The sequence below is a fragment of the Furipterus horrens genome, unplaced genomic scaffold (genome assembly GCF_987537825.1).
Source record: "Furipterus horrens unplaced genomic scaffold, mFurHor1.1.pri manual_scaffold_4, whole genome shotgun sequence".
Lineage (NCBI taxonomy): Eukaryota > Metazoa > Chordata > Mammalia > Chiroptera > Furipteridae > Furipterus > Furipterus horrens.
Window position 1 is genome coordinate 161632795 of NW_028327174.1, and position 22175 is coordinate 161654969.

The 22175-nt window shown below is 37.4% G+C and overlaps 1 protein-coding gene across 2 annotated transcripts in view; it reads left to right on the top strand.

Annotated features, from left to right (window-relative positions):
• The window catches only part of PCSK5 (proprotein convertase subtilisin/kexin type 5), a 441582-nt gene that overhangs the window by 161304 nt on the left and 258103 nt on the right, over nucleotides 1-22175 (top strand). For both annotated transcript variants that reach the window (XM_090274186.1, XM_090274185.1), the window contains exons 6-7: nucleotides 11887-11975; nucleotides 15487-15659. In XM_090274186.1, the coding sequence (XP_090130312.1) occupies nucleotides 11887-11975; nucleotides 15487-15659 (262 nt within the window). The remainder of the gene's footprint in view (nucleotides 1-11886; nucleotides 11976-15486; nucleotides 15660-22175) is intronic.

Below are 22175 nucleotides of genomic sequence, written 5' to 3' on the forward strand. Positions count from 1 at the left end.
TATGACCCCAAGGCTCCACCTCCACATACTGTCACATTGGGAGTTAGGGTTTCAACATATGAATTGGGTGGGATTGGGGAGAGTGCCACAGACACTCAGTCCATAGCAGTTATTTTCAGTGACTTTTCCTGAATTTCTTCGTAGTATCATAAAAATTTTTTAATAATATTGGTGCCTCAGGGACCTTGTGTAATTGTAGTCACTTCAGAAGCTATTTTCTTAATTGTCTCAGGAAAACTAATCACCAAAAAAATGGACTATGTAATTTCTTTTTTGCATTAAAATTTTTTTAATTTACCTTTTTATTTTTTTCCTAATTTTTTGAGCTTTTGTAAGCTTCTTACTACAGACGGTGAAAATTCATCTTTAGCTATTTTCTATTCTTTTAAAGTTTTTATTTTTAAGAATCCCAGAATTTCCTCCTTTTAACTCAAGTTGAATAATTTATTGTGGAGATTCTGTAAAACATGCTGCAAATATGCTGCATTAATAGTGATGAAGGAATAAAGCTGCCTCTATCTCACAAAATAAGTAGGGTAGCAGGCAAAGAAGTCATGAAATCTTGGCAGTCATTCAAAGACGTAGGAATGTGGGCCCTTGTGAGTCTTGCTGGAAGTGAAGAGTCATCATGCTAGGACCCAGAAGACTCAGATGGAGTCTTTGCCCTGTGCATTTATGCCCTCTGATCACCCTCTGACTGACTGAATTTTCTCATTTGTAAAATAAGAGAAGTAATATCTGTTTTGCTTACTTCTCAGGGTTGAAGTTACAATCAGATGAGGCTAAAATAGTTTGTGAAGTGGAGAGTGTGGTATAAACATCAAGTGGCAATATTATCAGAATAACAGGAGCAGGGAGAAACATCAATTCTAGGTGAGATATTGGAAAACACATCAAACACATTATTTCTTACTTTCCTATTTTTCTCGCAGGACTTTGGAGGTAGACTTAAATGGAAGATTTTCATTTAGATTTAAACCAAATCGAAATATACCAAAGAGAACAGGCCCAGCAGATGTCAAAAGAGAATCGAAACAGTGGGGGTGTAGATGGGATCCATGAACAGCTACTGATGTTTGCTCTGAGAAAGAAAGGAAATAGAAAGCCATCTTTCTCCAAGTTGCCATTGCTTAATTCTGTACAAGTCCAATTTTGACTTTCAAGCAGTTCAGTAGTGATTGTTAGGGTAACCTCCTACAAGTGTCTGTTATCTCGGGTTCATTGCTGAGTTTATTAGCATCTTGTCTGCAGATCTTTGGTGGAGCTCAAAGAAGATAATATTACCATCCCCACCAGCTCATGTGGAAGAAAAAGATGCCCAGAGGAGTGTGGCTGGAGGAGTGGGACAAAGTAAAATGAGTGAAGGCAGTAATTTACCACCTGGCAGGATATAATAGAGAGCAGGAACATATATTCTGTACTCCAGCTAATTTGTTATGTGTTCTCAACATTGTCCGCAGCCGTCGGTCTCGAGAGACGATGGTGTAGCTTCTTAAGAGTCTATCTGCACCGCCGAGAATGGCTGTGCAGTCCGACTCGGGAGTGACACGGTATCTGTCTCCTCCCGTGTTGAATCGACATCTTGCGATGACGCTGGAGTGTCCTCTCCAGTGAAGCTGAAGCTACAGAGCCTGGGCAGGGTGATATGGAGGGTCTGCTGTTGCCCATGCAGCAGACCCCCCCTCTCTTCGCAGCTGAAGGGTCCAAGGGAAAGACGGAGTCAATACAGCTTGGCTTCAGGTGCGCCGCAGGAGTTGCCGGTGTTGACTACAACGTCAAACCGCCTTAGGGACTCCGGCTCCGGATTTTCTGTCGGGGTTTACTCCCTTAGCCTTTCCCCTGAAGAGGTATGCCGCAAGGCAGCGGAGGTTTTTTGGAGTCAGAGTTTTCCTTCTCTGATGTGCCCTGACTGGAAGATCGAACCAGCGACACTTAGCTCGTAGGCCGACGCTCAATCCACTGAGCCAAACCAGCCAGGGTTCTCAACATTACAGAAATGGATTAACAGATACTCTCTGATTTTCCAGTTTTTCAATCAGGTAACCGAGGTAAAACTTCCTGAGAACTTTAATTACAATGATGTATTGTTGGAAATAGGTAATGAAGCGGATGGAAAAACCTTTTATTTTCCAGTAAAAACAAGCAGTAGGACAAAATCAGAAATGATTTTTACATGAAAATGCTCTTAAAGAGACAAAAAATTTCCCGAAGCAAAAATTATGTGATAAAAGATCTTAAACTTACTGTACCCATGGCTGCAATAATAGTATCCTTAAGAAAATTAGAGGTAGTATGATAGTATCCTTAAGAGAATTAGAGAAGTGATACATTTTTAGTTCTTAGTTTGTCTGCACCCACTTTATTTGATGTGATGTCCAGTTATTGTTCTATATATCCTTATAATTTACTGAATTGGGTTATCTTCTGGGGTCACAGAAAATAAATGTCTCAGTAATATTGTGAATATATGCAGAAAATACACAGGTGATTAATTTTACAAGAGACGTTACATAAAGTTCATATTTGGGTGCATGTCAGGCAGAATGTACTATAAAGAATATATTGTTTTCTGGACTAAAATCTACAAAAATGTTCTCCTTATGCTAAAAATACACTAAATGCTTATACTCTGTTGACTCTCAAGGAAAATAGATCTTAAATAAACGCAGACTTTTTCTGTTTTATGACCTTTTTATGTAACTGACATCATGATTGTTGTTGCAGACTATAATGATTGTTCATTGGTAGAAGGAAGAAATTGAATCTTGTTTGCATACTTAATGGGTCATGATGGTATCTATTGTTCTATGATCTATTTTAAATCCATGTCAAAACAGTGAATCCAACTAAGATATAAAAATTAAAAAAGGATTGGTACTTTACTTGGGATAATCATCATTGTCATCTAAAGTAGTTGGCTACTGAAATGTAGTTGAGCTAGCAATTTGGACCCTCAATTGCCATATAGTGCAATATATTATTAACCTGATATTTAAAATATATGCATCATCAGTAGAGTACTCACTTCCTTTTTCCCCCAAATGGTTTATATATCAAGATGTGGAACAATGTACAGAAATTTTTATGAGGAAATAGTCACTCTGTTCTTCACTTAGGAGCATTCAATGTATATTAGTGGTGCACGTAACATGTACAGGCTTTACAGCATTTTAGGAGTCCAGAACCAAGTTAGTTCTTGTTTTTAATAATATGGTAGAATAGATATTCAACTAAATGTCTTCTACTATACGGCATATAAAACTCCTCAGGAAATATTGAAGAACTTTTTAGTGCATGGTTGAGCTAACAAGACACCAAGAGTATTTCTCTGAGAAAGTGCAGATCTATAAACTTGGGGGGCCAAATAGGTGGGCACTAGGCATTTTTCAGGATGAGCAACCAATTCAGCCTGGAGCTGGATTTTAAAAATCTCAGGGATGGGAGGAGACAAGGCCTTGGTCCAGTGGGGTGAAATAAGACTTCTGCATAAAACAGAACCCCTGAGGCACTGCTTGAGTACATTAACTATATATATATGAAAACCTACACAGAGGGACAGAGAACATATTTGACTTTTCAACCTAGGTAAGAGATGGGACAGGAGAATAAATAACTACCTACTTTTTAAAAATTACTAAATGTACTCATGGGATTTGTACTAATAATTCATATTACTTGTATGGACCAAGTTTTAAATTTGGTTGAAGAGGTCCTGGTGAGTGTACACCCAGATATGTGATAGAAACAAATTTTAAATCTTCTTTAGAATAATGAGCTTTCCATACCAGCCTCAAGGAATTCACACAGATAAAAGTCCAAGGAACATGACCTTCCAAATGGATGGTTTACCAACTACATGTGAAAAATATCACCATGAGAAGCCAGCAGAAAAAGACCAGAACTAGATTCACATATTTTCAAATTGTTAGATATAATTCATGTATATCGAGGAATGAATATTGAAAAATATTTTAAGAAAAAGATCAGAATTAACCAGACACATTTGAAAAAGAACTTCAAAAAACTGAAACCTGTAATAATTGAAGTGATTAATGCAGTGAATTGATTAAATGGCAGATTAATCATGACTGAAGACAGAAAAAGTGAAATGTAGAACTGAGCAAAATCACACAGAGAGAAAAGGACAGGAAAGCCTGAAGGTGAGATTAAAGATTAAGAGAGTGTGAAAAGGTCCTATGTATGTTGAATTGGGATTCTGATGGAAAGAACTAGAGAGTAATGTTAAAAGCAGTTTTCAAAGGTACTAGCTAAGACTGCTGAAGATTTAAATATTAAACTATGGGTTTAGGAATTCTAAGAAAGAATTTTTTTAAATCCATATATACGAGGTCTGACCAGAAAAAATCTAGCCATTGTTAATAAAACGAGAACCATTTGCACAACATCAGTGTAACCTGGCAGACAAGGAGAGTGGACTGGAATGCTCGTGTGTGAACAATAATGAATTCACTGTACTAGTCAGAGGGGGGCAGTAAGACAGCCTTGCGTGAGCATGTGTACTATGTGGACATCCCATTCAAAATGACTGATTGAGTAGATCAAGAAATCTGCATCCAATTTTGCGGTAAGCTTGAACATTCCTCTGTGGAAACTATTCATATGATTCAGAAGGCCGCAGCTATGGGTAACTGGTGATTGGCAGCTTGATCACGACAACACACCCACTCATGCATCACATCTCCTGCAGAGTTTTTTAATGAAACATCAAATCACCCAGGTGACTCAGCCCCACCACAGCCCAAATTTGGTGCCCTGCAACTACTGCCTTTTCCTGCCTTTATGACGGAGTAGCTGATAGTGATTAGGAGAACTGTGTGAGGTCCCAAGGTGCCTGCTTTGAAGGTGACTGAGGCATCATTGTCCTATGTACGATGTTTCTTGTATCCTATAACTTCAATAAATTTCTCATTTGTAGTGCATGGCTGATACTTTCTGGACAGACCTCAAATAGTATGACTGCCTAATGAACCTATAGAACAGAAAAGGCAAGGAGAACATCTGAAGAGCATTCAACAGGAACTAGATTGCCAAAATGCCTGATTTCTCACCAGAAACAATCAGATCCAGGAGATAGTAGAGTGGCAACTTTGAAGTGCTGTTACTCTGAAATTCTATACTCAAAGAAATTATTTTTCAAGCATGATAGTAAAATAAAAGTCATTTTCTAAGACTACCAAAAGACTTTGGTCTACCTAAGGACTCTCTGAAGGTTACATTTATAGAATATTCTTCAAAGAGTAATCAATGATCTCATAAGAAAGTATGAGCTACAAAAGAAAAAATAGAACAAAACTATATTTATAAATCTAAACAAACATTGATTTTTTTAAAGTAATAAGAGAAATGGGTAATTTCTAGAGTTAAAAAATTCGAAATTAGGAGAAACAAGATGGCGGAGGAGTAAGTGGAAGCTACACTAACTTCCTCCTAGAACTAGTCGGGATTTACAATGTAATTTTGGAGAAATCATCTGGAATAACGAACCGAACACCAGCTGGAGAGAAGTCTTATAACCACGGAGAGACAGAAAAGGCCGCTACATCACAACGTGACCGGTAGGGAGTGCGGAGACGTGGAAGGGCTGGCTGGGCTCCCACGGGTGGCAGCTGAAGGGGCTGAGAAACAGCTCAGCAGCCGGGGATTCCCCCTGAGAAGGGCAGGGTCTAAACCCCCAGCTGGGCTTCCCAGCCTACAGCGACAGAGTGGAAAGTAAAATAGTATCAGCTGTGAAAAGCGAAAAGCCACAGGCTTTCTTGCTAGCCGGAGAGAAACAGCAGGAGAAAAAGAGCTCTTAAGTGGATCACATACGAAAATATTTTGGCCACCACTTACCCTGGGCTCAAGCAGAGGGAAGGCAGAGAGGACTGGAGACACTTGGGGAGAATTTGGCACGGTGGCTTTGAGGGGAGAACTGGAGGAGCAGCTGACTGGGTCCCAGTGCTGACTCATCCCCAGTACTGCGGGTAGACCATTCCCCCCCAAGTGGCGTCAGCCTGAGGGGAAGCAAAAGCCCTGCCTACAGGAATTAAGCTGCCACACCCACAGTCCTTAAGCCTGACAGCTAATCACAGATTGAATAGATTAACAATCAAAGAAGACAGACAACAGCAGTAGATCCCTGGAAGTCTCCAACAGGCAGCCTAGGGCCAGACTGGTACATGATCTGACGCCACCAGAGGCAGATCCAGGAAGTGCAGATCATTCCAAGAAGCACCAACAAACAATAGGAGTCAAAAAAATGGGGAGACAGAGAAACAACCTCCCATCAAAAGGAAAGGTAGAATCCCCAGAAAGAGTGCTAAATGAAATAGAGGGGAGCGAACTATCAGATATGGAATTCAAAACATGGATTATGGAGAAGCTGAATGAGCTCAGCGGAAACTTCAAAGAACTCCAGAAAAACTACAAGGAACTCACAGAAAATTACGTGAGCATGAAAAAGGACATAGAAGCTATCAATAAGAGCCAGGAGGAAATGAAAAATACGATCTCTGAACTGAAGAACACAGTAGAAGGAATTAAAAGCAGGCTAGAGGAAGCAGAAGATCGGATCAGCGAGCTGGAGGACAACCTACACAAAAACTCCCAGACAATGCAACAAAATGAAAAAAGACTGAACAAGACTGAAGAGGTTCTAAGACAGCTGCAGGACAACATGAAACGTAATAATATCCGTATCATAGGAATTCCAGAAGGAGAAGAAGAAGAGCAAGGGATAGAAAACCTCTTTGAAAAACTAATGACAGAAAACTTTCCTAACATGACGAGAGAAAGAGTCACGCAAGTCCAGGAAGCACAGAGGGTCCCAATGAAGATGAACCCCAACAGGCCCACTTCAAGACACATCATAATTAAAATGCCAACATTCAAAGACAAAGAGAGAATCCTAAAAGCAGCAAGAGAGAAACAACTAATAACATACAAGGGAGCTCCAATAAGGCTATCATCAGATTTCTCAGCAGAAACACTACAAGCCAGAAGGGAATGGCAAAAAATATTCCAAGCAATGAAAAACAAAGGCCTACAACCAAGAATACTCTACCCAGCAAGGCTTTCATTCAAAATGGAAGGTGAAATAAGGAGTTTCCAAGACAAAAGAAGGCTAAAAGAATACATCTCCACCAAACCAGCATTGCAAGAGATGCTAAAGGGTCTGCTTTAAGAAGATGAAGAAACAGAGAGACAGAGAGGAACACGAGTACAAAGGGGGAAAATGACAATGAATAAGTACTGAAAGAAAGAAGGAACTTCTACCATTTGCAACAACATGATTGGAACTAGAGAGAATTATGCTTAGCGAAATAAGCCAGGCAACAAAAGAAAATTACCTTATGCTGTCACCTGTTACAGGAAACTAATGAACAACACAAACAAATGAGCAAAATTGAACCAGAGGTATGTAAACAAGGAATAAACTAACAGTAACAAAGGGGGAGATGGGAGGGAGAGAAGGGGTAAGAAGGGGAAGGGTCTAGTCAAAGAACATGTATGAATGACCCATGGACATGGACAACTGGGTGGGGACTGACTGTGGGGGGGGGGCAGGGTGCAGGGAAGCAAGAGGGGGAAAAAAAGTGAGACAACTGTAGTGGAAAAACAAACAAACAGAAAATTTTTTAGTGGGGGGGGAATAAAAATATAAAGAATAGAAATGCAAGTTCAGTGAATATTAGAAGGACAAGGATTTTCCTTCCGATAAGACAGTCCTACAGATTTAGAGACTTGTATGTGGGTTATGTTACATAAATTAACATGTGTTTTCTGTTTTCAAAGGGCATAAGCCTACAATCTCATTACCTGAGTGATTATCTGTATGCATAGGCCTCACTTAATCCTGTCTGCATTGCTGCCTCCTGAGACTCAATGGTTTGGCTGAACTAAGTGGCTGGGTTGGTGAAGAACGGGGTGGTCTGTGGGCTTCACTTTAAAACTGGTTTCTCTTTTCTATCCTAATGGCTTGGACAGAAAAAGCCCAGAGGCCTGAGATGGGGGAAACCTAAAATATTTCCCTCAGTCCAAAATAAGTATAATGGGCAAAAGGGTTTTGGACAGGTGAGATGTACCTGGCACACCTTCCTCCAAAGAAGCCCTTCTTTTCCCTAATGTGGGACATTGAAAAATTAATACCTGTCTTTTGTCATCTAGTGGTTACGGATTAAATGAGGTCCTTTAACCCTGTTGCCCCCAGAATACAACAAGGATGCCAGCCTGTCAAACCAAGCATGCCGTTGTCCAGAGACAGCCAACCAACCTGGAGTCTGCACGATCCTTCCCCTTGTGGGAAGGCCACCCTCCCCTCCACATCCCCACTCTTATTAGGGATTTCTTGACCCACGGGTAGGTAGGACGACGACCATGTCCAGCTTGAAGCAGCTAGAGGAGCTCGAGACCTTCATCCATTGTCCTTTATAAGATTGTAAAGGGTCTTAAGTCTGAGAGGGAGGAATTGTTATTTTTTATTGTTAAAATATTTAACTAATTAATTAATTAATTTTAAAAAAAGAAGAAGAAGAATATATGAAAGGGTGAGGCGGGAGAGCTTGTATGTACGACCCATGGGCATGGACTTGGAGAGGGGATTGTTGGGGAAGGGGGGTGCTGGGCGGAGGGGAGCAAAGGGGAAAAAAAATTGGAACTATTGTAACAATATAATCAATAAAATATACTTAAAAAAAAAATTCGAAATTATAACTATAATCATGGGGAACTCATGTCCAGAGGTGGGTAACCCCAGAGTTAAAACATCCTAAGGTCAATATTATTTGAGGAAAGTTGAAAAAGTATTGCTGACTCTAGACTTTCTGATATTAGGTACCTATGATCAAATATCTAGAATAACCGCTAAGTAACAGAATATATAAAATCTAAACTAGTAAAGGGGGAAAATATACAGAAATGACAATCAGTATGTTAATAGATACAGTCACTGTACATGGACTCTTGGGTTAAAGACAAAGATAGTTAGCCTAGCTTGAAAAAAACAATTACAATCTATTTATAAGAGATATAACTAAAACGAACACAGAATGTTTGAAAGTAAAAGGTGCAAGCAGGTAAAACCCTTAAATTATCCAGATACTTGAATCATAGGGCATAGAGTGTTACTACATAGTTTGTTTCACTAGATAGATAAAATAATTCCATTCTAAAAAAATAAAAATCAATAGAACTACAAAGAACATTAACAAATCCACAATATAATGAACAAGCTTGACATAATGGACTGACAAAAAACAATTGAAGAATTTACATCCTTCCAAGCATGTGGAACATTTATAAAAATTGATCACATATTTAGCCATTGTGTGAATCTCACAAAATTTGAATAATTGCTTCATATAATAATATTCTTTTATCACTATGTAATCAAGTTATTGACTGATACAAAAAACACCCATAAACATTTGAAAATTTTAAATACTTCTAATAACCCACAGGCCAAAGAGTAAACTAGAGCAGAATTAAAAACAAAAATCTACATGTTCCAGTAGCACTTGCATTATTTAAATAGATAAAATAAAGTATAAGAACAATGAAATCATAAAGGGAATTTGATATTTGAGTAAAAATAACTTATATATCAGGAAGAAATGTGGTAATAAGAACAATGAAGAATTATCACAGATGATTGTTAGGGTTAGGGGAAAATATTTTAGCTTGGGGCTTACAAAAGAAATGTTTCTTTTACAAAGTTATCAATTGTCTGATGATTAAAGTGACACAACCAAATATATCAGAAGGGCAAGATAATTACAAATATATCAAAATTAAGGACTGTGTATGACAACCTAAAATTGCCGTAAATGGTTATGTTCCAAATAATACATTTGGAAGCATATACATAACAGATATGATGGAAGGGCAATAAGAAATTTAGACAAAGGGTATGAAAAGATTATTTACAGCAAGAAATAGACTTAGCTATGAAATATTTGAAAAGATGTACATCAAATGTAATCATAGGGAATAAAAAGAGAAGCAGCAATGAGATACCATTTTTATTGTTGAATGACAAAGATTGAAAAAATCATACATAGGGATTTAGGTACACAGGGGTTTGCCCAGATATTTTCTCCATTCTTCATAATGTCATTCAGTGTAGCCTATGGTCTTTTTTTATTTATTTTTTGGCCGTGCACAAAATTTAATGATGTGCAGTAATATTTATTAATCTTGCAGTTTTTATGAGATTTGATTATATTACTTTCATCTGCTGTTAACAGTTTAACAATATATTCTGTACTCTTTAATCTGGTAATTCCACTTCTAGGAATTTGTCACAAAGTATAAAAAATATATACATACACACACACACACACACACACACACATATACACACATGAGAAACTGGGCAAATTTCCAGGAATAGAGAGCCTTATGAAGAGACTCTGGTGTGTATATATACTCAACAGATATATATAAAAGTTGAAAGATTGTGTATAACTAACATTTCAAATTATATATAGATTAATATTTACAGAGAAACATATACATGACATTACTAAGTGGAAAAAGCAGGATATAATGTCACCTTTGTGTGAACTGTATACCTATCAGATGTAAGCAGTGACCTGTTTATAGCTGCACAGATGGGAGTCATATCCCATGATAAGTGTGGTCTGAGGCCCCTGTGCTGTAAAATAAAAACATTGAAATGGAATTCTGTGGGCCTGAGTTTTAGTCACTCTTTGGCTGCTTTTGACAAATCTCTTTACAAACAGGGCCTCCTTCTCTAAAAATGAGGGAAGGGAGGTGGGCATTGGACTTGATTAGCAATGACAGACCATCATGGCGACCACCTCCTCCTTCTGTGTCCATGGCAGACATTGGTCATTGGTCTTAGTGTTCTTTCTGTGGCCTTATCCAGGCCTTAGAATTCTTCTCTACATACTGTTTCAGGCCATCATTTCTAAGCAGATTGTTCTTTATACTTGAAACTTCTTTGCCAGCTTAGCATAAGGTGATCTTAGAGGTCTTTTCAACTAAAAACATTTTATGACCAAGGAACTAAGTTACTGTGGTGAAAACAAACAGGGAATATCTTTCAGAAAAAAAAAAAAAAAAGTTTACCTTAACTTTTGATAATATATTTTATTAAATAAGATATTTAAACATGTCCTCAACTGAAGACAATTGTTAATTGGACACTTCACATTCTTGTTATTTAATATAAAATCTTTGAAATCCGGTGTGTATTTTCAGCAATCCCATTTTAGGTGATCAATTTTCATTGGAGATATTTGATCTACATTTAAATTTACAGTCCAAAAAGTAGAGTCATACTGCAGTCTTGAATTTTCTAATAATTGAATTGAATACTCATTTTTTTTAATTAGTTAAAACTAAATTAGACATAAACTAAGGGGGGGTGGGATTGTTGGAGGGAAGGGGGTTACTGGGAAGAGGGGAACAAAGGGAAAAGAAATTGGGACTACTGTAACAACATAATCAGTAAAATATACTTAAATAAATAAATTAATTAATTAATTAAAAGTTAAGGTAAAGTCTAACAAGCCACATTTCAAGTACCCAAAAGCCATATATGGCTGGTGGTTCCATATTGACAGTGGTACTTAGGGACTACATAGACACATACAATTTAATTTTAGCCTTCAAGTATATTTTCCATTTGGGAAAACAAGATATGAAAAATAAACATATCAGAAATATAATCCAAAGCAGAATGTAATTAAGTGCTAACAATTTTCTGTGAACAGATTAAGTACTGCTTGGGTAGGAAGTTGCAGAACGACCCCAGCCTGATGCATCCTTCAGCCCTTGGGAGTCTGAGCGGTGCCAGTGGGGTGCTGAGTGTGTGACAATGGAGTGTCTCACTTAGAAAGTGTGTGTGTGTTCTCCCTGCAGGCATGGGACCCGCTGTGCTGGGGAAGTGGCGGCCGCAGCAAACAACTCTCACTGCACAGTCGGAATCGCTTTCAACGCCAAGATCGGAGGTATGGGAAACAAAGTTACTTAGGTATAGAAATGAGCCAAAAGCTCTTGTGCTAACTGGCTTTCAGAACCCTCTTGGAACTAAAGACAGGCATGTGTTTGCATAATAGTGTTCAACTGTTGCTGACAGCAAAATGACCGTGTTAACATGTGTTATTGAATACAGTTAAGGACTTCAGAAGCATTACCCCTAATGTGTTGTCCAGTATGTTAAAAAAGGTCGTCCAGTACTGAAAATGGGGTTGTTAACATCTGTACAGAAATGTACCATTGGTGCTTGAGTCAGAAAGAACTAATAATATAAACACCAGACCAAGCCACAATGTCTGTATGGAAAGAATGATTTGAAATTATGTTAAAGCAGAATATCTTTTCTTTCCTTTTTCTTTAGGTTTTATAAAAATTTCCTTTTAATTGAAATTAAAATGATAAATGGTAAACTTCTTTTGTAGTCCCATAATGTTTAAGACTGTCATCACTCATAATTTCAGATTATATGCACACACATGCACTAACTCAAAGTATATCATCTTACTACAAGGACCCAATCACAGCAGTTTAAATCCAGGCATTAATAAAAGAAAACTCCTAACTTTCCCATCTGTAGACATTTTTGTTAGTATAGCCTGGTGCCACAGCCACATGCAAATGGAGGGAAAATATTGTAAGAGATGGTATAGATCCTAGTGGCTTTGAGGATGTCCCCTGGGGGCCTCTTAAAAGGGTGTCATGAGATGAATGAAGTTCCTGAAACCAGGATGACATCCTTGTTCCTAATACACTGTTTCCAAATGGTAAATAAGGTTGGATCTAAAAAATTAAATTGACAGTTCTTTCTAGGATTAATGCAGAGGTCTTGTAATATGACGTATTTGGGATATATAATAACGCTGCTAAGGTTTTCAGATACCACTTTGAATGTTAGCCATCAGTAAATTTGACCTCTTTCCTTTTATCACCCTGTATTTTTAGTGTGGCAGCTTATTAAGCAACAATTAGCTACACTCTGAGAGCATGTGCTGTGTGTCAAGGAGGGAAGTTCATGAAGGATCTAGGAAAGGAGACAGAGACTTCCCTCTGAGAATCATGAGGGTGCTAGAGGCCCCTGCTCTTCTCAAGAGACTCACCTGACTCCAGTGGCTGCCTGCTCAGTCCTTCTTGCTCTGCAGTACACACACAGTCTCTCACATACACTGACACACATCTGTATCTCTGTCATTACTCTCCAGTGCTAACCCAGCACTCACTGACCTTGAGGGAATGAAGAGATGAACTTGTGAACCTCACAGATAAGCTGCTGGCTGACCTGGCTGAACAAGTACCTCAGTATAAAAAGGAGTGTAATGGCAATGACTCATAAATGTTCCATCATCCCGAAAACAACATTCTGAATTATAAATTTAACCCCCACACCTAAAGAATGAAGGCTTGCAGTTAAATGAAGAAAAAGCAACCATTCATCTTTAAACTTGAGGAAACAAAATTCTTATTTGTCAGTTTTTGATCAAAAAATTAATATTACCCTCTAGATACGCTTTTATCCAACATTTTGTTTATGTGTGTGTGGACTTCACATAAATTACACAATGTAGAAACTGAATTCAGGTATTCTGTAGATACTCCTACATGTTGGAATTTAGAGATTCTGGTTAGTCCAATGTTATTTTCAGACCTCTCTGTAGTGGTAAAATAGTTTCATTGTATGCTTTTAAATAGAAAGTAAGAGTATGACATAGTTCATCTTTCTCTGGTAAAAACCATGCAGATGAATTTTGAATATTCATGTCAAGTGAAAACCATTGACTTCTTAGGACCCAGGACATGCAGAGCACCATGCTGGGTATTGTGTTCCCACAGAAACTGCTGACAAACTTTCTAAATGTAGTTCCCATTTCCTAATTTTTATTTATTGATTTTTGTTTTGAGAGAGAGAAATTTATTGTTCCATTTTTTTATGGATTCATTGGTTGATTCTTGTATGTGCCCTGACCGGGGATTAAACCTGCAACCTTGGTGTATCAGGACAATGCTCTAACCAACTGAGCTACCCAGCCAGGGCCCCATTTCCAATTTTTAAAGGGACTGTTCATAACCTTTGTTCTTCTCATCACCTGTTCACTTACATCTCTTTTAAAAATCCAAAAGTCTAAAGGAAAAGACAGTCACGATATAACAACCAAATGGAATGTCTTTAGGGATGCTTTGGGGAAATTTAATATTGATTATTTCTATTATTTTTTTGGTAACAAACACTAAAGGAACATAGTATCATATCTGTCATGTAACTTAAAATGGCTCAGCCCAAATTTTATATTTTTAGTTGAAGAAAATGTGGTAAAATGTTAACAGTTGTTGAGTACTGGCTAGATCAGTATTTATTGCCATTCTTTCTATTTTTATGTGTTTGTGAGTTTTATAGTTAAAAGTTTAACACTTTTTAAAGAACAAAGAAGATATAGTTTCTTAAATAATTCTTTTAAATTTTCTATCAGAAGTCCCACCTAATGCCATGTAGTATCTAATGCTGCCTGATTTGAGGTTTTATTACTTAATCCCCATTCAGTGGTAATCAATAAAAGTTTGAAATCCTATTAGATAACAATGTTTTCCTAAGGAGTAAGTTTGGGCTGTAGAGAGATTTATTTATTTATTTGTTTGTTTACTTCTTTTTATTGTCGTTTTATTACAGTTGTCCCAATTTTTCCCCCATTGCTGGTATTTAGCTTAAGCTGAAGCTGTTATGTTTCCTTAACAATTATTTGTTGTACATCTCCAAAATAAAAGGAAAAAAAGGAAAGCCTGGCATTTGACATATAATTTATTTTTTAATATCTGTGTCTATTTTGCATATTAAGGTTAGTAATAAATTCCTATCTGTGTAGCAGGAATATACTTAAATAAAGATTAATAACTGAACATTGCTAAAACCCTTAGAGAATCATTTGATGTGTTACATGCATAGAGAGCATTCTCATTTATTATTTGACTTATAAATAACTTGACAAAGAAGTAATATATTAAATTCACATCAGTCTTACAGATTAGGATATGATATTAAATACGGAGGAAATTAGACCAACCTCACTTGGCAGCTTTCCAACTTTTGTAAGCATGCTAAGGTCAGAATGTTTTATACCAATTATGAGCACAAGTGATCTAATGAAGAGAAATTTAGGGAAGATGGATTGCTTGAGGCGCTGCTTGCCAACTACTCAATTAAGACAGGGATAAAGAAAAGGGAAAGATTGTGGAAACCTAGGAAATGAGAACAATGGATTAAAAAAAAGATTTTAAAAGAGGTATTGCTCTTTTACATGCACTGTATCTGCCTTTCTTCCAAAGGAAGCTTCAGAGAAGTCTGAATTACCCTTTTCTGGGGGAAATATGCTCACTTAAGTGTTGATTCAAAATTTATTTCTTTTCCCCCAAATGTTGTAACTGCAGTAAGTCTTGGGCTGTTTGGGTGTTATATAGCAAAGGCTCTGATTAAGCTACTTCCCATCTGTCTTGAAGGAGTTCGAATGCTGGATGGAGACGTCACAGACATGGTCGAGGCCAAGTCCGTTAGCTTCAATCCCCAGCACGTGCACATCTACAGTGCAAGCTGGGGCCCCGACGATGATGGCAAGACTGTGGACGGGCCAGCTCCGCTCACCCGGCAAGCCTTTGAGAACGGCGTTAGAATGGTAGGTGTCAGAAGCACCTTGGCTCAGACTGTGTCAGTCAGTGATGGTTCTCATATGAAACCGTCTTTGAAACTGGGGATTCCAGTCCTCCAGTCTAAAGGAATAGATAGAACTCAGGAAACAGGTTAATAGAACGAGATGGGGAAGCTTTGAGCTTGGATGTTGTATCGGTTCTGCAAATGAGTTAAATGGTAGAGAGTTTCCCTTGATAAGAACAGAGATATATTTGGATGCTTAGATGTTTTCAAAGGAAATATATTCATTTATATGTTAATCATGCATTTAGAGAGATAAATTCCCAGGACTGTGAGATTCAGAAGAAATGGAGATATTGAAACTCTCCAGTTGATGTGACTAGATCATCCCGCAATGCCCTTGGAGCCATCCCTCTTTCGTAGTGCCTTCCCTAGTTCCACCTTTGTCCCAGGACAATGTGATTTTTATGCTGACCTGCACCTCGCCCCGCCCCCAGTTTCCCTCACTAGGCAGCCTACCCCTGGAGGTCACTTGATTTCCTTGATTTCACCAAAGAAATCATGACTACTCCTCCCCCGAAAAACTGAGCACATAATCTAATGTAATAAAACATCTGTTTCAAATTACAGATCTTAAAAAATCCTGCCTTCTTTTAGTTAAGTAAAAAATAAGGACGCTAAGCCCTGGCTGTTGTGGCTCAGTGGATTGAGCGTCGGCCTGCGATCCAAGTGTCGCTGGTTCGATTCCCAGTCAGGGCACATGACTAGGTTGCACATCAGGTCCCCAGTTGGGGGTGCGAGTGAGAGGCAACCACACAGTATGTTTCCCTCCCTCTCCTTCTCCTTTCCCCTCTCTCTAAAAACAAAGTAAATAAACAAATAAATTTATTTAAAAAAATAATAAGGACGCTGTATGCTTGTACTCATGGAAGGAGGAGAGCTCTACCAGGAGCACCTCTTTCTCCTTCTTACTCATGAATGAAACTTTGGAGGACTTAAAACATCCATTTAATCATGAGCTGGGCCTGACTTCCTTTCCCTTCGTTATCTCTTTGTACTTTTTTGTAATGCAAGCAATCCTCTTACTATCCATCAGCGCGCACTGCTTGCCCTGCGCATCCCTGCCCCACTCCCATTTCCTACTATACAGCCGTCCTGTTTTACCATCAAGTCTTAGCTAAAGTGTCACCTCTTCCCAGAAGCCTTCTCACTGCCTAGACTAGAAGTAAGTATGAGCAATCCCTACTGTGTACCCCTATGCTTTATATTCCTACTGTTGTTACATACTGTCTTTACCATACTGTGCCTTACATCAGAGTCAGTTTTGCATGCGTCTTCCTCACTAAATTGTTAGTTCCTAGAGAGCAGACTTTGTGCTCTACCCTCCTTTATGGGCTTTTCAAAACACATAGAGTACTGTACACTGAACTTCAGTCACTACTCAGGAAATTGTTTGTTGAATTTAATTTAATTGACCACAAATTGTGCTAACCATAGGGTTGTTATATATTCAGCCCAGATTTTGGCATGGAATGCATGCAGTTGATAAATGTAATGTTGCAGCTGGAATATAAATACTAATGATACCACCTTTATGGACTTGGTGTTAGGGCTTTAATCAGCAGACTGAGCTAAATTGTCCCCTGGTTGCACTGGAATAGACTGGAGGGAAAAGCTTATGAACTTGTTATGAATGTACTTTCTAACTAAAAGATAGTTTGGATTTGGGGAAGACATACTTTTTAGCTCTGACAATTTTCAGCTACATTGGAGCCCTTTTGAACAATAGGATAATGTTTTAAATTGTTGCCTAGTATTTTCCTTTCAAGGTATCAGAATACCAAATGAATGTACTCCAAGTAATCTGGTGATTTCATTACCAAAGCTCTGGACTGCAGATTACTGTTCTTTCCCTCTGTGCCATCAATAGAACTGTCATTCAAGTTAAATAAATCAAGCTTAGTTAATATTTGATTTTCAAATTATATGTGTATGGCTCTTGATATAACAGCAATCTGGAATTTCTCATGAATAATATATACTTATATTACTAGTGCACATAATCTCATGATTATACACATAGAGAGAAAATGTCCATATTCAATGGCTATCATTAAAACAGATGATATGGACCAATGATTTAAATTCTTTTTCTAACTAGGGAATCTTTCATTCAATGGGAATCTTAACTGAAAGCTCATTGTGTAAAACATAAAAATATGGTATTCTGGTTGAAGGAAAAAATGTTAAGATTAGAAACATCATCTGAGAAAGTTATTCAAAGTTATGTAGGAAGATTATATTTAGGAATAAATAATTTTGAGAAAATTTGTTCCAAGCTCATTAGTTTTAATTTTTTTTTAATTTGTTCATTTTAGATAGAGGGAGAAAGAAAGAGAGAAACATCATTTTTTTTTCACTAATTTATGCATTCACTGGTTGTTTCTTATATGTCCCCTGGGGATCAAACCTACAACCTTCGAATATCAGGACAACGTTCCAACCAACTGTGCTACCCAGCCAGTGCCCAAACTCATAATTAATTACAAAAACAACCAATGCTTATTTTAATCAATTATACTCTAAAGATTAAATTAAAAATAGATATCCTACCTAACACTAGGTAACCAGTGTTAAAGGCTTGGACTATATCTTCTCACAGTCCTAGCACATTCATATTCCAAATGCAGATTGCTTGCCTCTGCAGGTTGCTGTTTTCACCTAACAGTGTATTATGGGCAATCCTTCCAGGAAAATTCATGAGGACATAACTCATTTATTTTAATGTTGCAAAATTATGGGCATATGGAAATCTCATAATTCATCAACATTCCACTGAGAATCTTTCAAGATTTTAATCTGGGGGGTAAAAGGAGTCTTATTAGTTTTAGAACAAACCATTTACTTTTTTTTTTTTTTAAATTTCCTTTTTTATTGTTCTATTGCCCTGTTGCTCTCCCCTGGCCCGCCCCTCTCCCACAGTCAATCCCACCCTGTTGTCTATGTCCATAGTATAAATGACCCATTTATTTTTAGAGTTAAGGTAGTATCTAACAACAACAAAACTCTTAAAGACAAGTTATTTTCTGGCTCCTAGCATTGTACATCCAATTGTTGAAAAGCAGCAATGATCATATAAATATGATAATTTCAAAAGGGTAGGGTTTTTACGTGTTTTAATACACATAGGCTTCATTCAGACTTAAACTTGGGTTGACTCCAGCATCTTCTATTTACTGCTCTCTGATCTGATATAGACCAAATTACCTCTCTGCTTCCATTTCCTCATCTGAAATAGGGCAATAATGGTACTTACAGGAATACTATGAGTGTTAAATAAAATGAATACCTTTTATTCCTCTTGTTATCAGGCATCAAATGAGACAGTATGTTAATAACATGTTAAAATATCTTATTTAATAAAATACCTTTTATTTATGTATAATTTTTCCACCATAGAAAAATCATGGTCTCCCAAAACACTGTATTTCTCCTCAGTCTTCTCTCCCCTACCATTTCCACACTGTAGAGTTCTAGAATATTCCATCGAGTTGCTTGCAGTGGTAGATTAAAAATAATATGGTAGAAGTCTGCATAGACTTTCTGAGTCCTATACTGTCACCTACTTTGTCCTCCCTATATCTGTCCTCACCTTCAGTTTCATTTGTCCTTAAAAGCATATCTGCAATTTCATTGAGATAACCTCTTGATATACAAATTCACGTCAGTTATACATGTTTGTAGTCTTGAACTTTATTTATATTTCCAAAGGGATGGTTCTCTAAATATCTATAAATACATAATTTAGTATTTTAAAGCAGTATATTAGAGGTTCCTTCTCAAGAAAAAGAAACCGCTCGCTACCTAAAAGAATTATTTTATTAGTCATTTATTCCTTCATTTCTTAAATCACTCAACTAATAAATAATTTATTTCTTTATTGCACGCTGTAATATAACTTCATATAAAGTATTTATCCAATTCTTTATACATTTGATAATGCATATTATATAAAGAACACAAGTTAGAATAATCTATGTGACAGTTCGAAGTTGCTCTAGCATCATTGGGTTTTAACTACATCATCTACAAAAATATAACAGTTGAAATTTATTTTTTCTATTAAATTTATTGAACTCTCACTTTCGGTACACTATAGATAAAAGAGTAAAGAAGGCATCTAAGTTTTATATGCAATACATAGAAGTCCCGACATTTTAGCAGCGTGACAGAAAACAGAGAGAGACAAGGTTATTTGAGCTAAGGATTGGTGTTATGAAAGGCATAAAACCAATGACTTGGCAAGGACGGAACTGCTTTGTTGTTAGGATGGAGAGTCTTCTTGGAGGAGGTGATGCATGAATGGAGACATAAATGACACAAGACCAGTCATGGGAAGTAACGTGGAAGGAGTGTTCTGTGCAGAAGAAACAGCGAGAGCAAAGCACCATGATTGGAGAATGGCATGGGTGTACTCACAGAACAGATGCTAATCTGGGCTTTGGGGGCGACATGGACAGACAGCAGATGGTAGGAGGTGGGTTGGAGAGTGGGCACGGGCCAGCTCAGCAGGGCTGTCTAAACCACGCAAGGTGTTTGCATTTTGTTCTGTTACAGAAAACCATTGGCGGTTTTCAGTAGAGTTGTGGCCTGCAGGGATACACAGTTTTAGAAGATAATTGCTGTGTAGAGAATGGACTGTACATGGGGCGAGGGATGAGGAGGCAAGAGTGGGAGGTTGAAATGGTCCAACAAAGAGTTGATAATGAGTTGGATTAGGGTGGCAGTGATATCGAGACAACTAGAGAGATCGGTGGCAAGAGAGAGAAGCATAAATATCAGGAGAGATTTTCACAAGGGAAATAAATATTGCTCAGGGACTCCAAGTATTGATTGCATCCATTCTTTCTGCTTCCTAATTAAAAAATGTAGCAAATACTGGATTTCAAAATTCTTTCTATTTGTTTACTATAAGATAAGCATTTGGCTCAGTAGAATATAACACTGTTTTCAAAGATTTTAACAAAATCAGAATCGATTCCATTTATAGCCCCTTTAGAATTAATGTACCAAAATTGTATTAAAGAAACTATGCTGAACAGACCACATCACGATTGACAACTTGCTTTTTCTTCCAAAGGTTGCATTTTATGTGATGCCGAAGAGCTGTAAGATTAAATGCGAGAATTAGAGGTATATAATCTGGGCATCTTACACTTAACGATTATGATGAAGATACAGCAGCAACATTTGACATTTGCCAGTCTGTTATACTATAGTGATTCTGTGAATCCCTAAAATAGGTAGCTTTTAACCTCACAATCATCTCATAAAATAGATACTGTTTTCCCCAATTTTACAGAAAATACTAAGCATAGCCAAGGAAATCAAAATGTGGGCCTCTAAGAAATCTAATAAAATTTTTTACATGTTGTCATTTCTATTTTATTTGTCACATCCGACCTCCTTCCTTCATCTGTGACCATGTACTTTAGCTTTCCTCCTATTCCTGTGGTGAATTAATTGCTCATGTTCTGCCTTTGTCCACTTCCTCCACTTCTTCACTGATGCTACTCTTCCTCACTTCATCAAAGATATTGCCCAATTAACTCTGTCCCTGCATCATCAGAATTTCCCTCTCAACTTTGCTATTGCCATTCACATATATTCATACTGTTAAACGCCTAAGAGAGAAAGAAAAGAGGATCCCTCTTCGTCTCCTTCTATCCTTCCAATTATGGCCTCATTTCCCTTTTTCCCATTAGAACAAAATTCCTTGAAAACATTGTTCATACTTGCCCCTCTACAAGCTCTCTTTTTCCATTACCTCTTGATGCCACTACATCATGGCTCTGACCTGTTACTCCCCTGAAGCTGTTCTTGTCAAGGTCAGAGTGACCTCCTATGTAAAAGCCCGGTGCTCTTGTCTGAACTCTGCTATAATTTGTACTAACAAGACCAGCCTGGTTCTTCCCATCTACAATATAAAACATGTACTCCCAACCCTTCAGAACCCTTTCTTGGCAATTATTATCCCTTCTTTTATTTATTAGATTTAATTGTCTTGTGATTAATTTTCCCCTCCAGAAAGGAACATAGTGTCAACTGTTTTGTTCTCTGTGTATTTCAGGTACCTAAAACAGTGTCTGTTTAGAGAGTTAGGGAACAAATGTATGAATGAATGTGTGAATGACTTCCATGCCAGTTTGCTGCATATATTGAATGAATTTACTTAAGGATTACACTTGCATTGTTTTTGATTAATAATTTGGAAATGAGTCATTAACATATATGGTATATATAGTCTGGTGATTAATGTACTCAGACTCTGCAGTGGGTTCTAATACATTCTTACCTTGTTTAAGTTAATTAGCCTCTATGAGGATCAGTTTGTTTCTCTATAAAATGGAGCTAAATACTAGTAATTACTTTTTACTAAAAAGTATGTCCTTAAACATAGTGAAGCCTCCTGTTATAAACCTTAGTCATTATCACCACTGCAAAGACAGGGGTAGTTTAAGTGAAATACTGATTAATCATA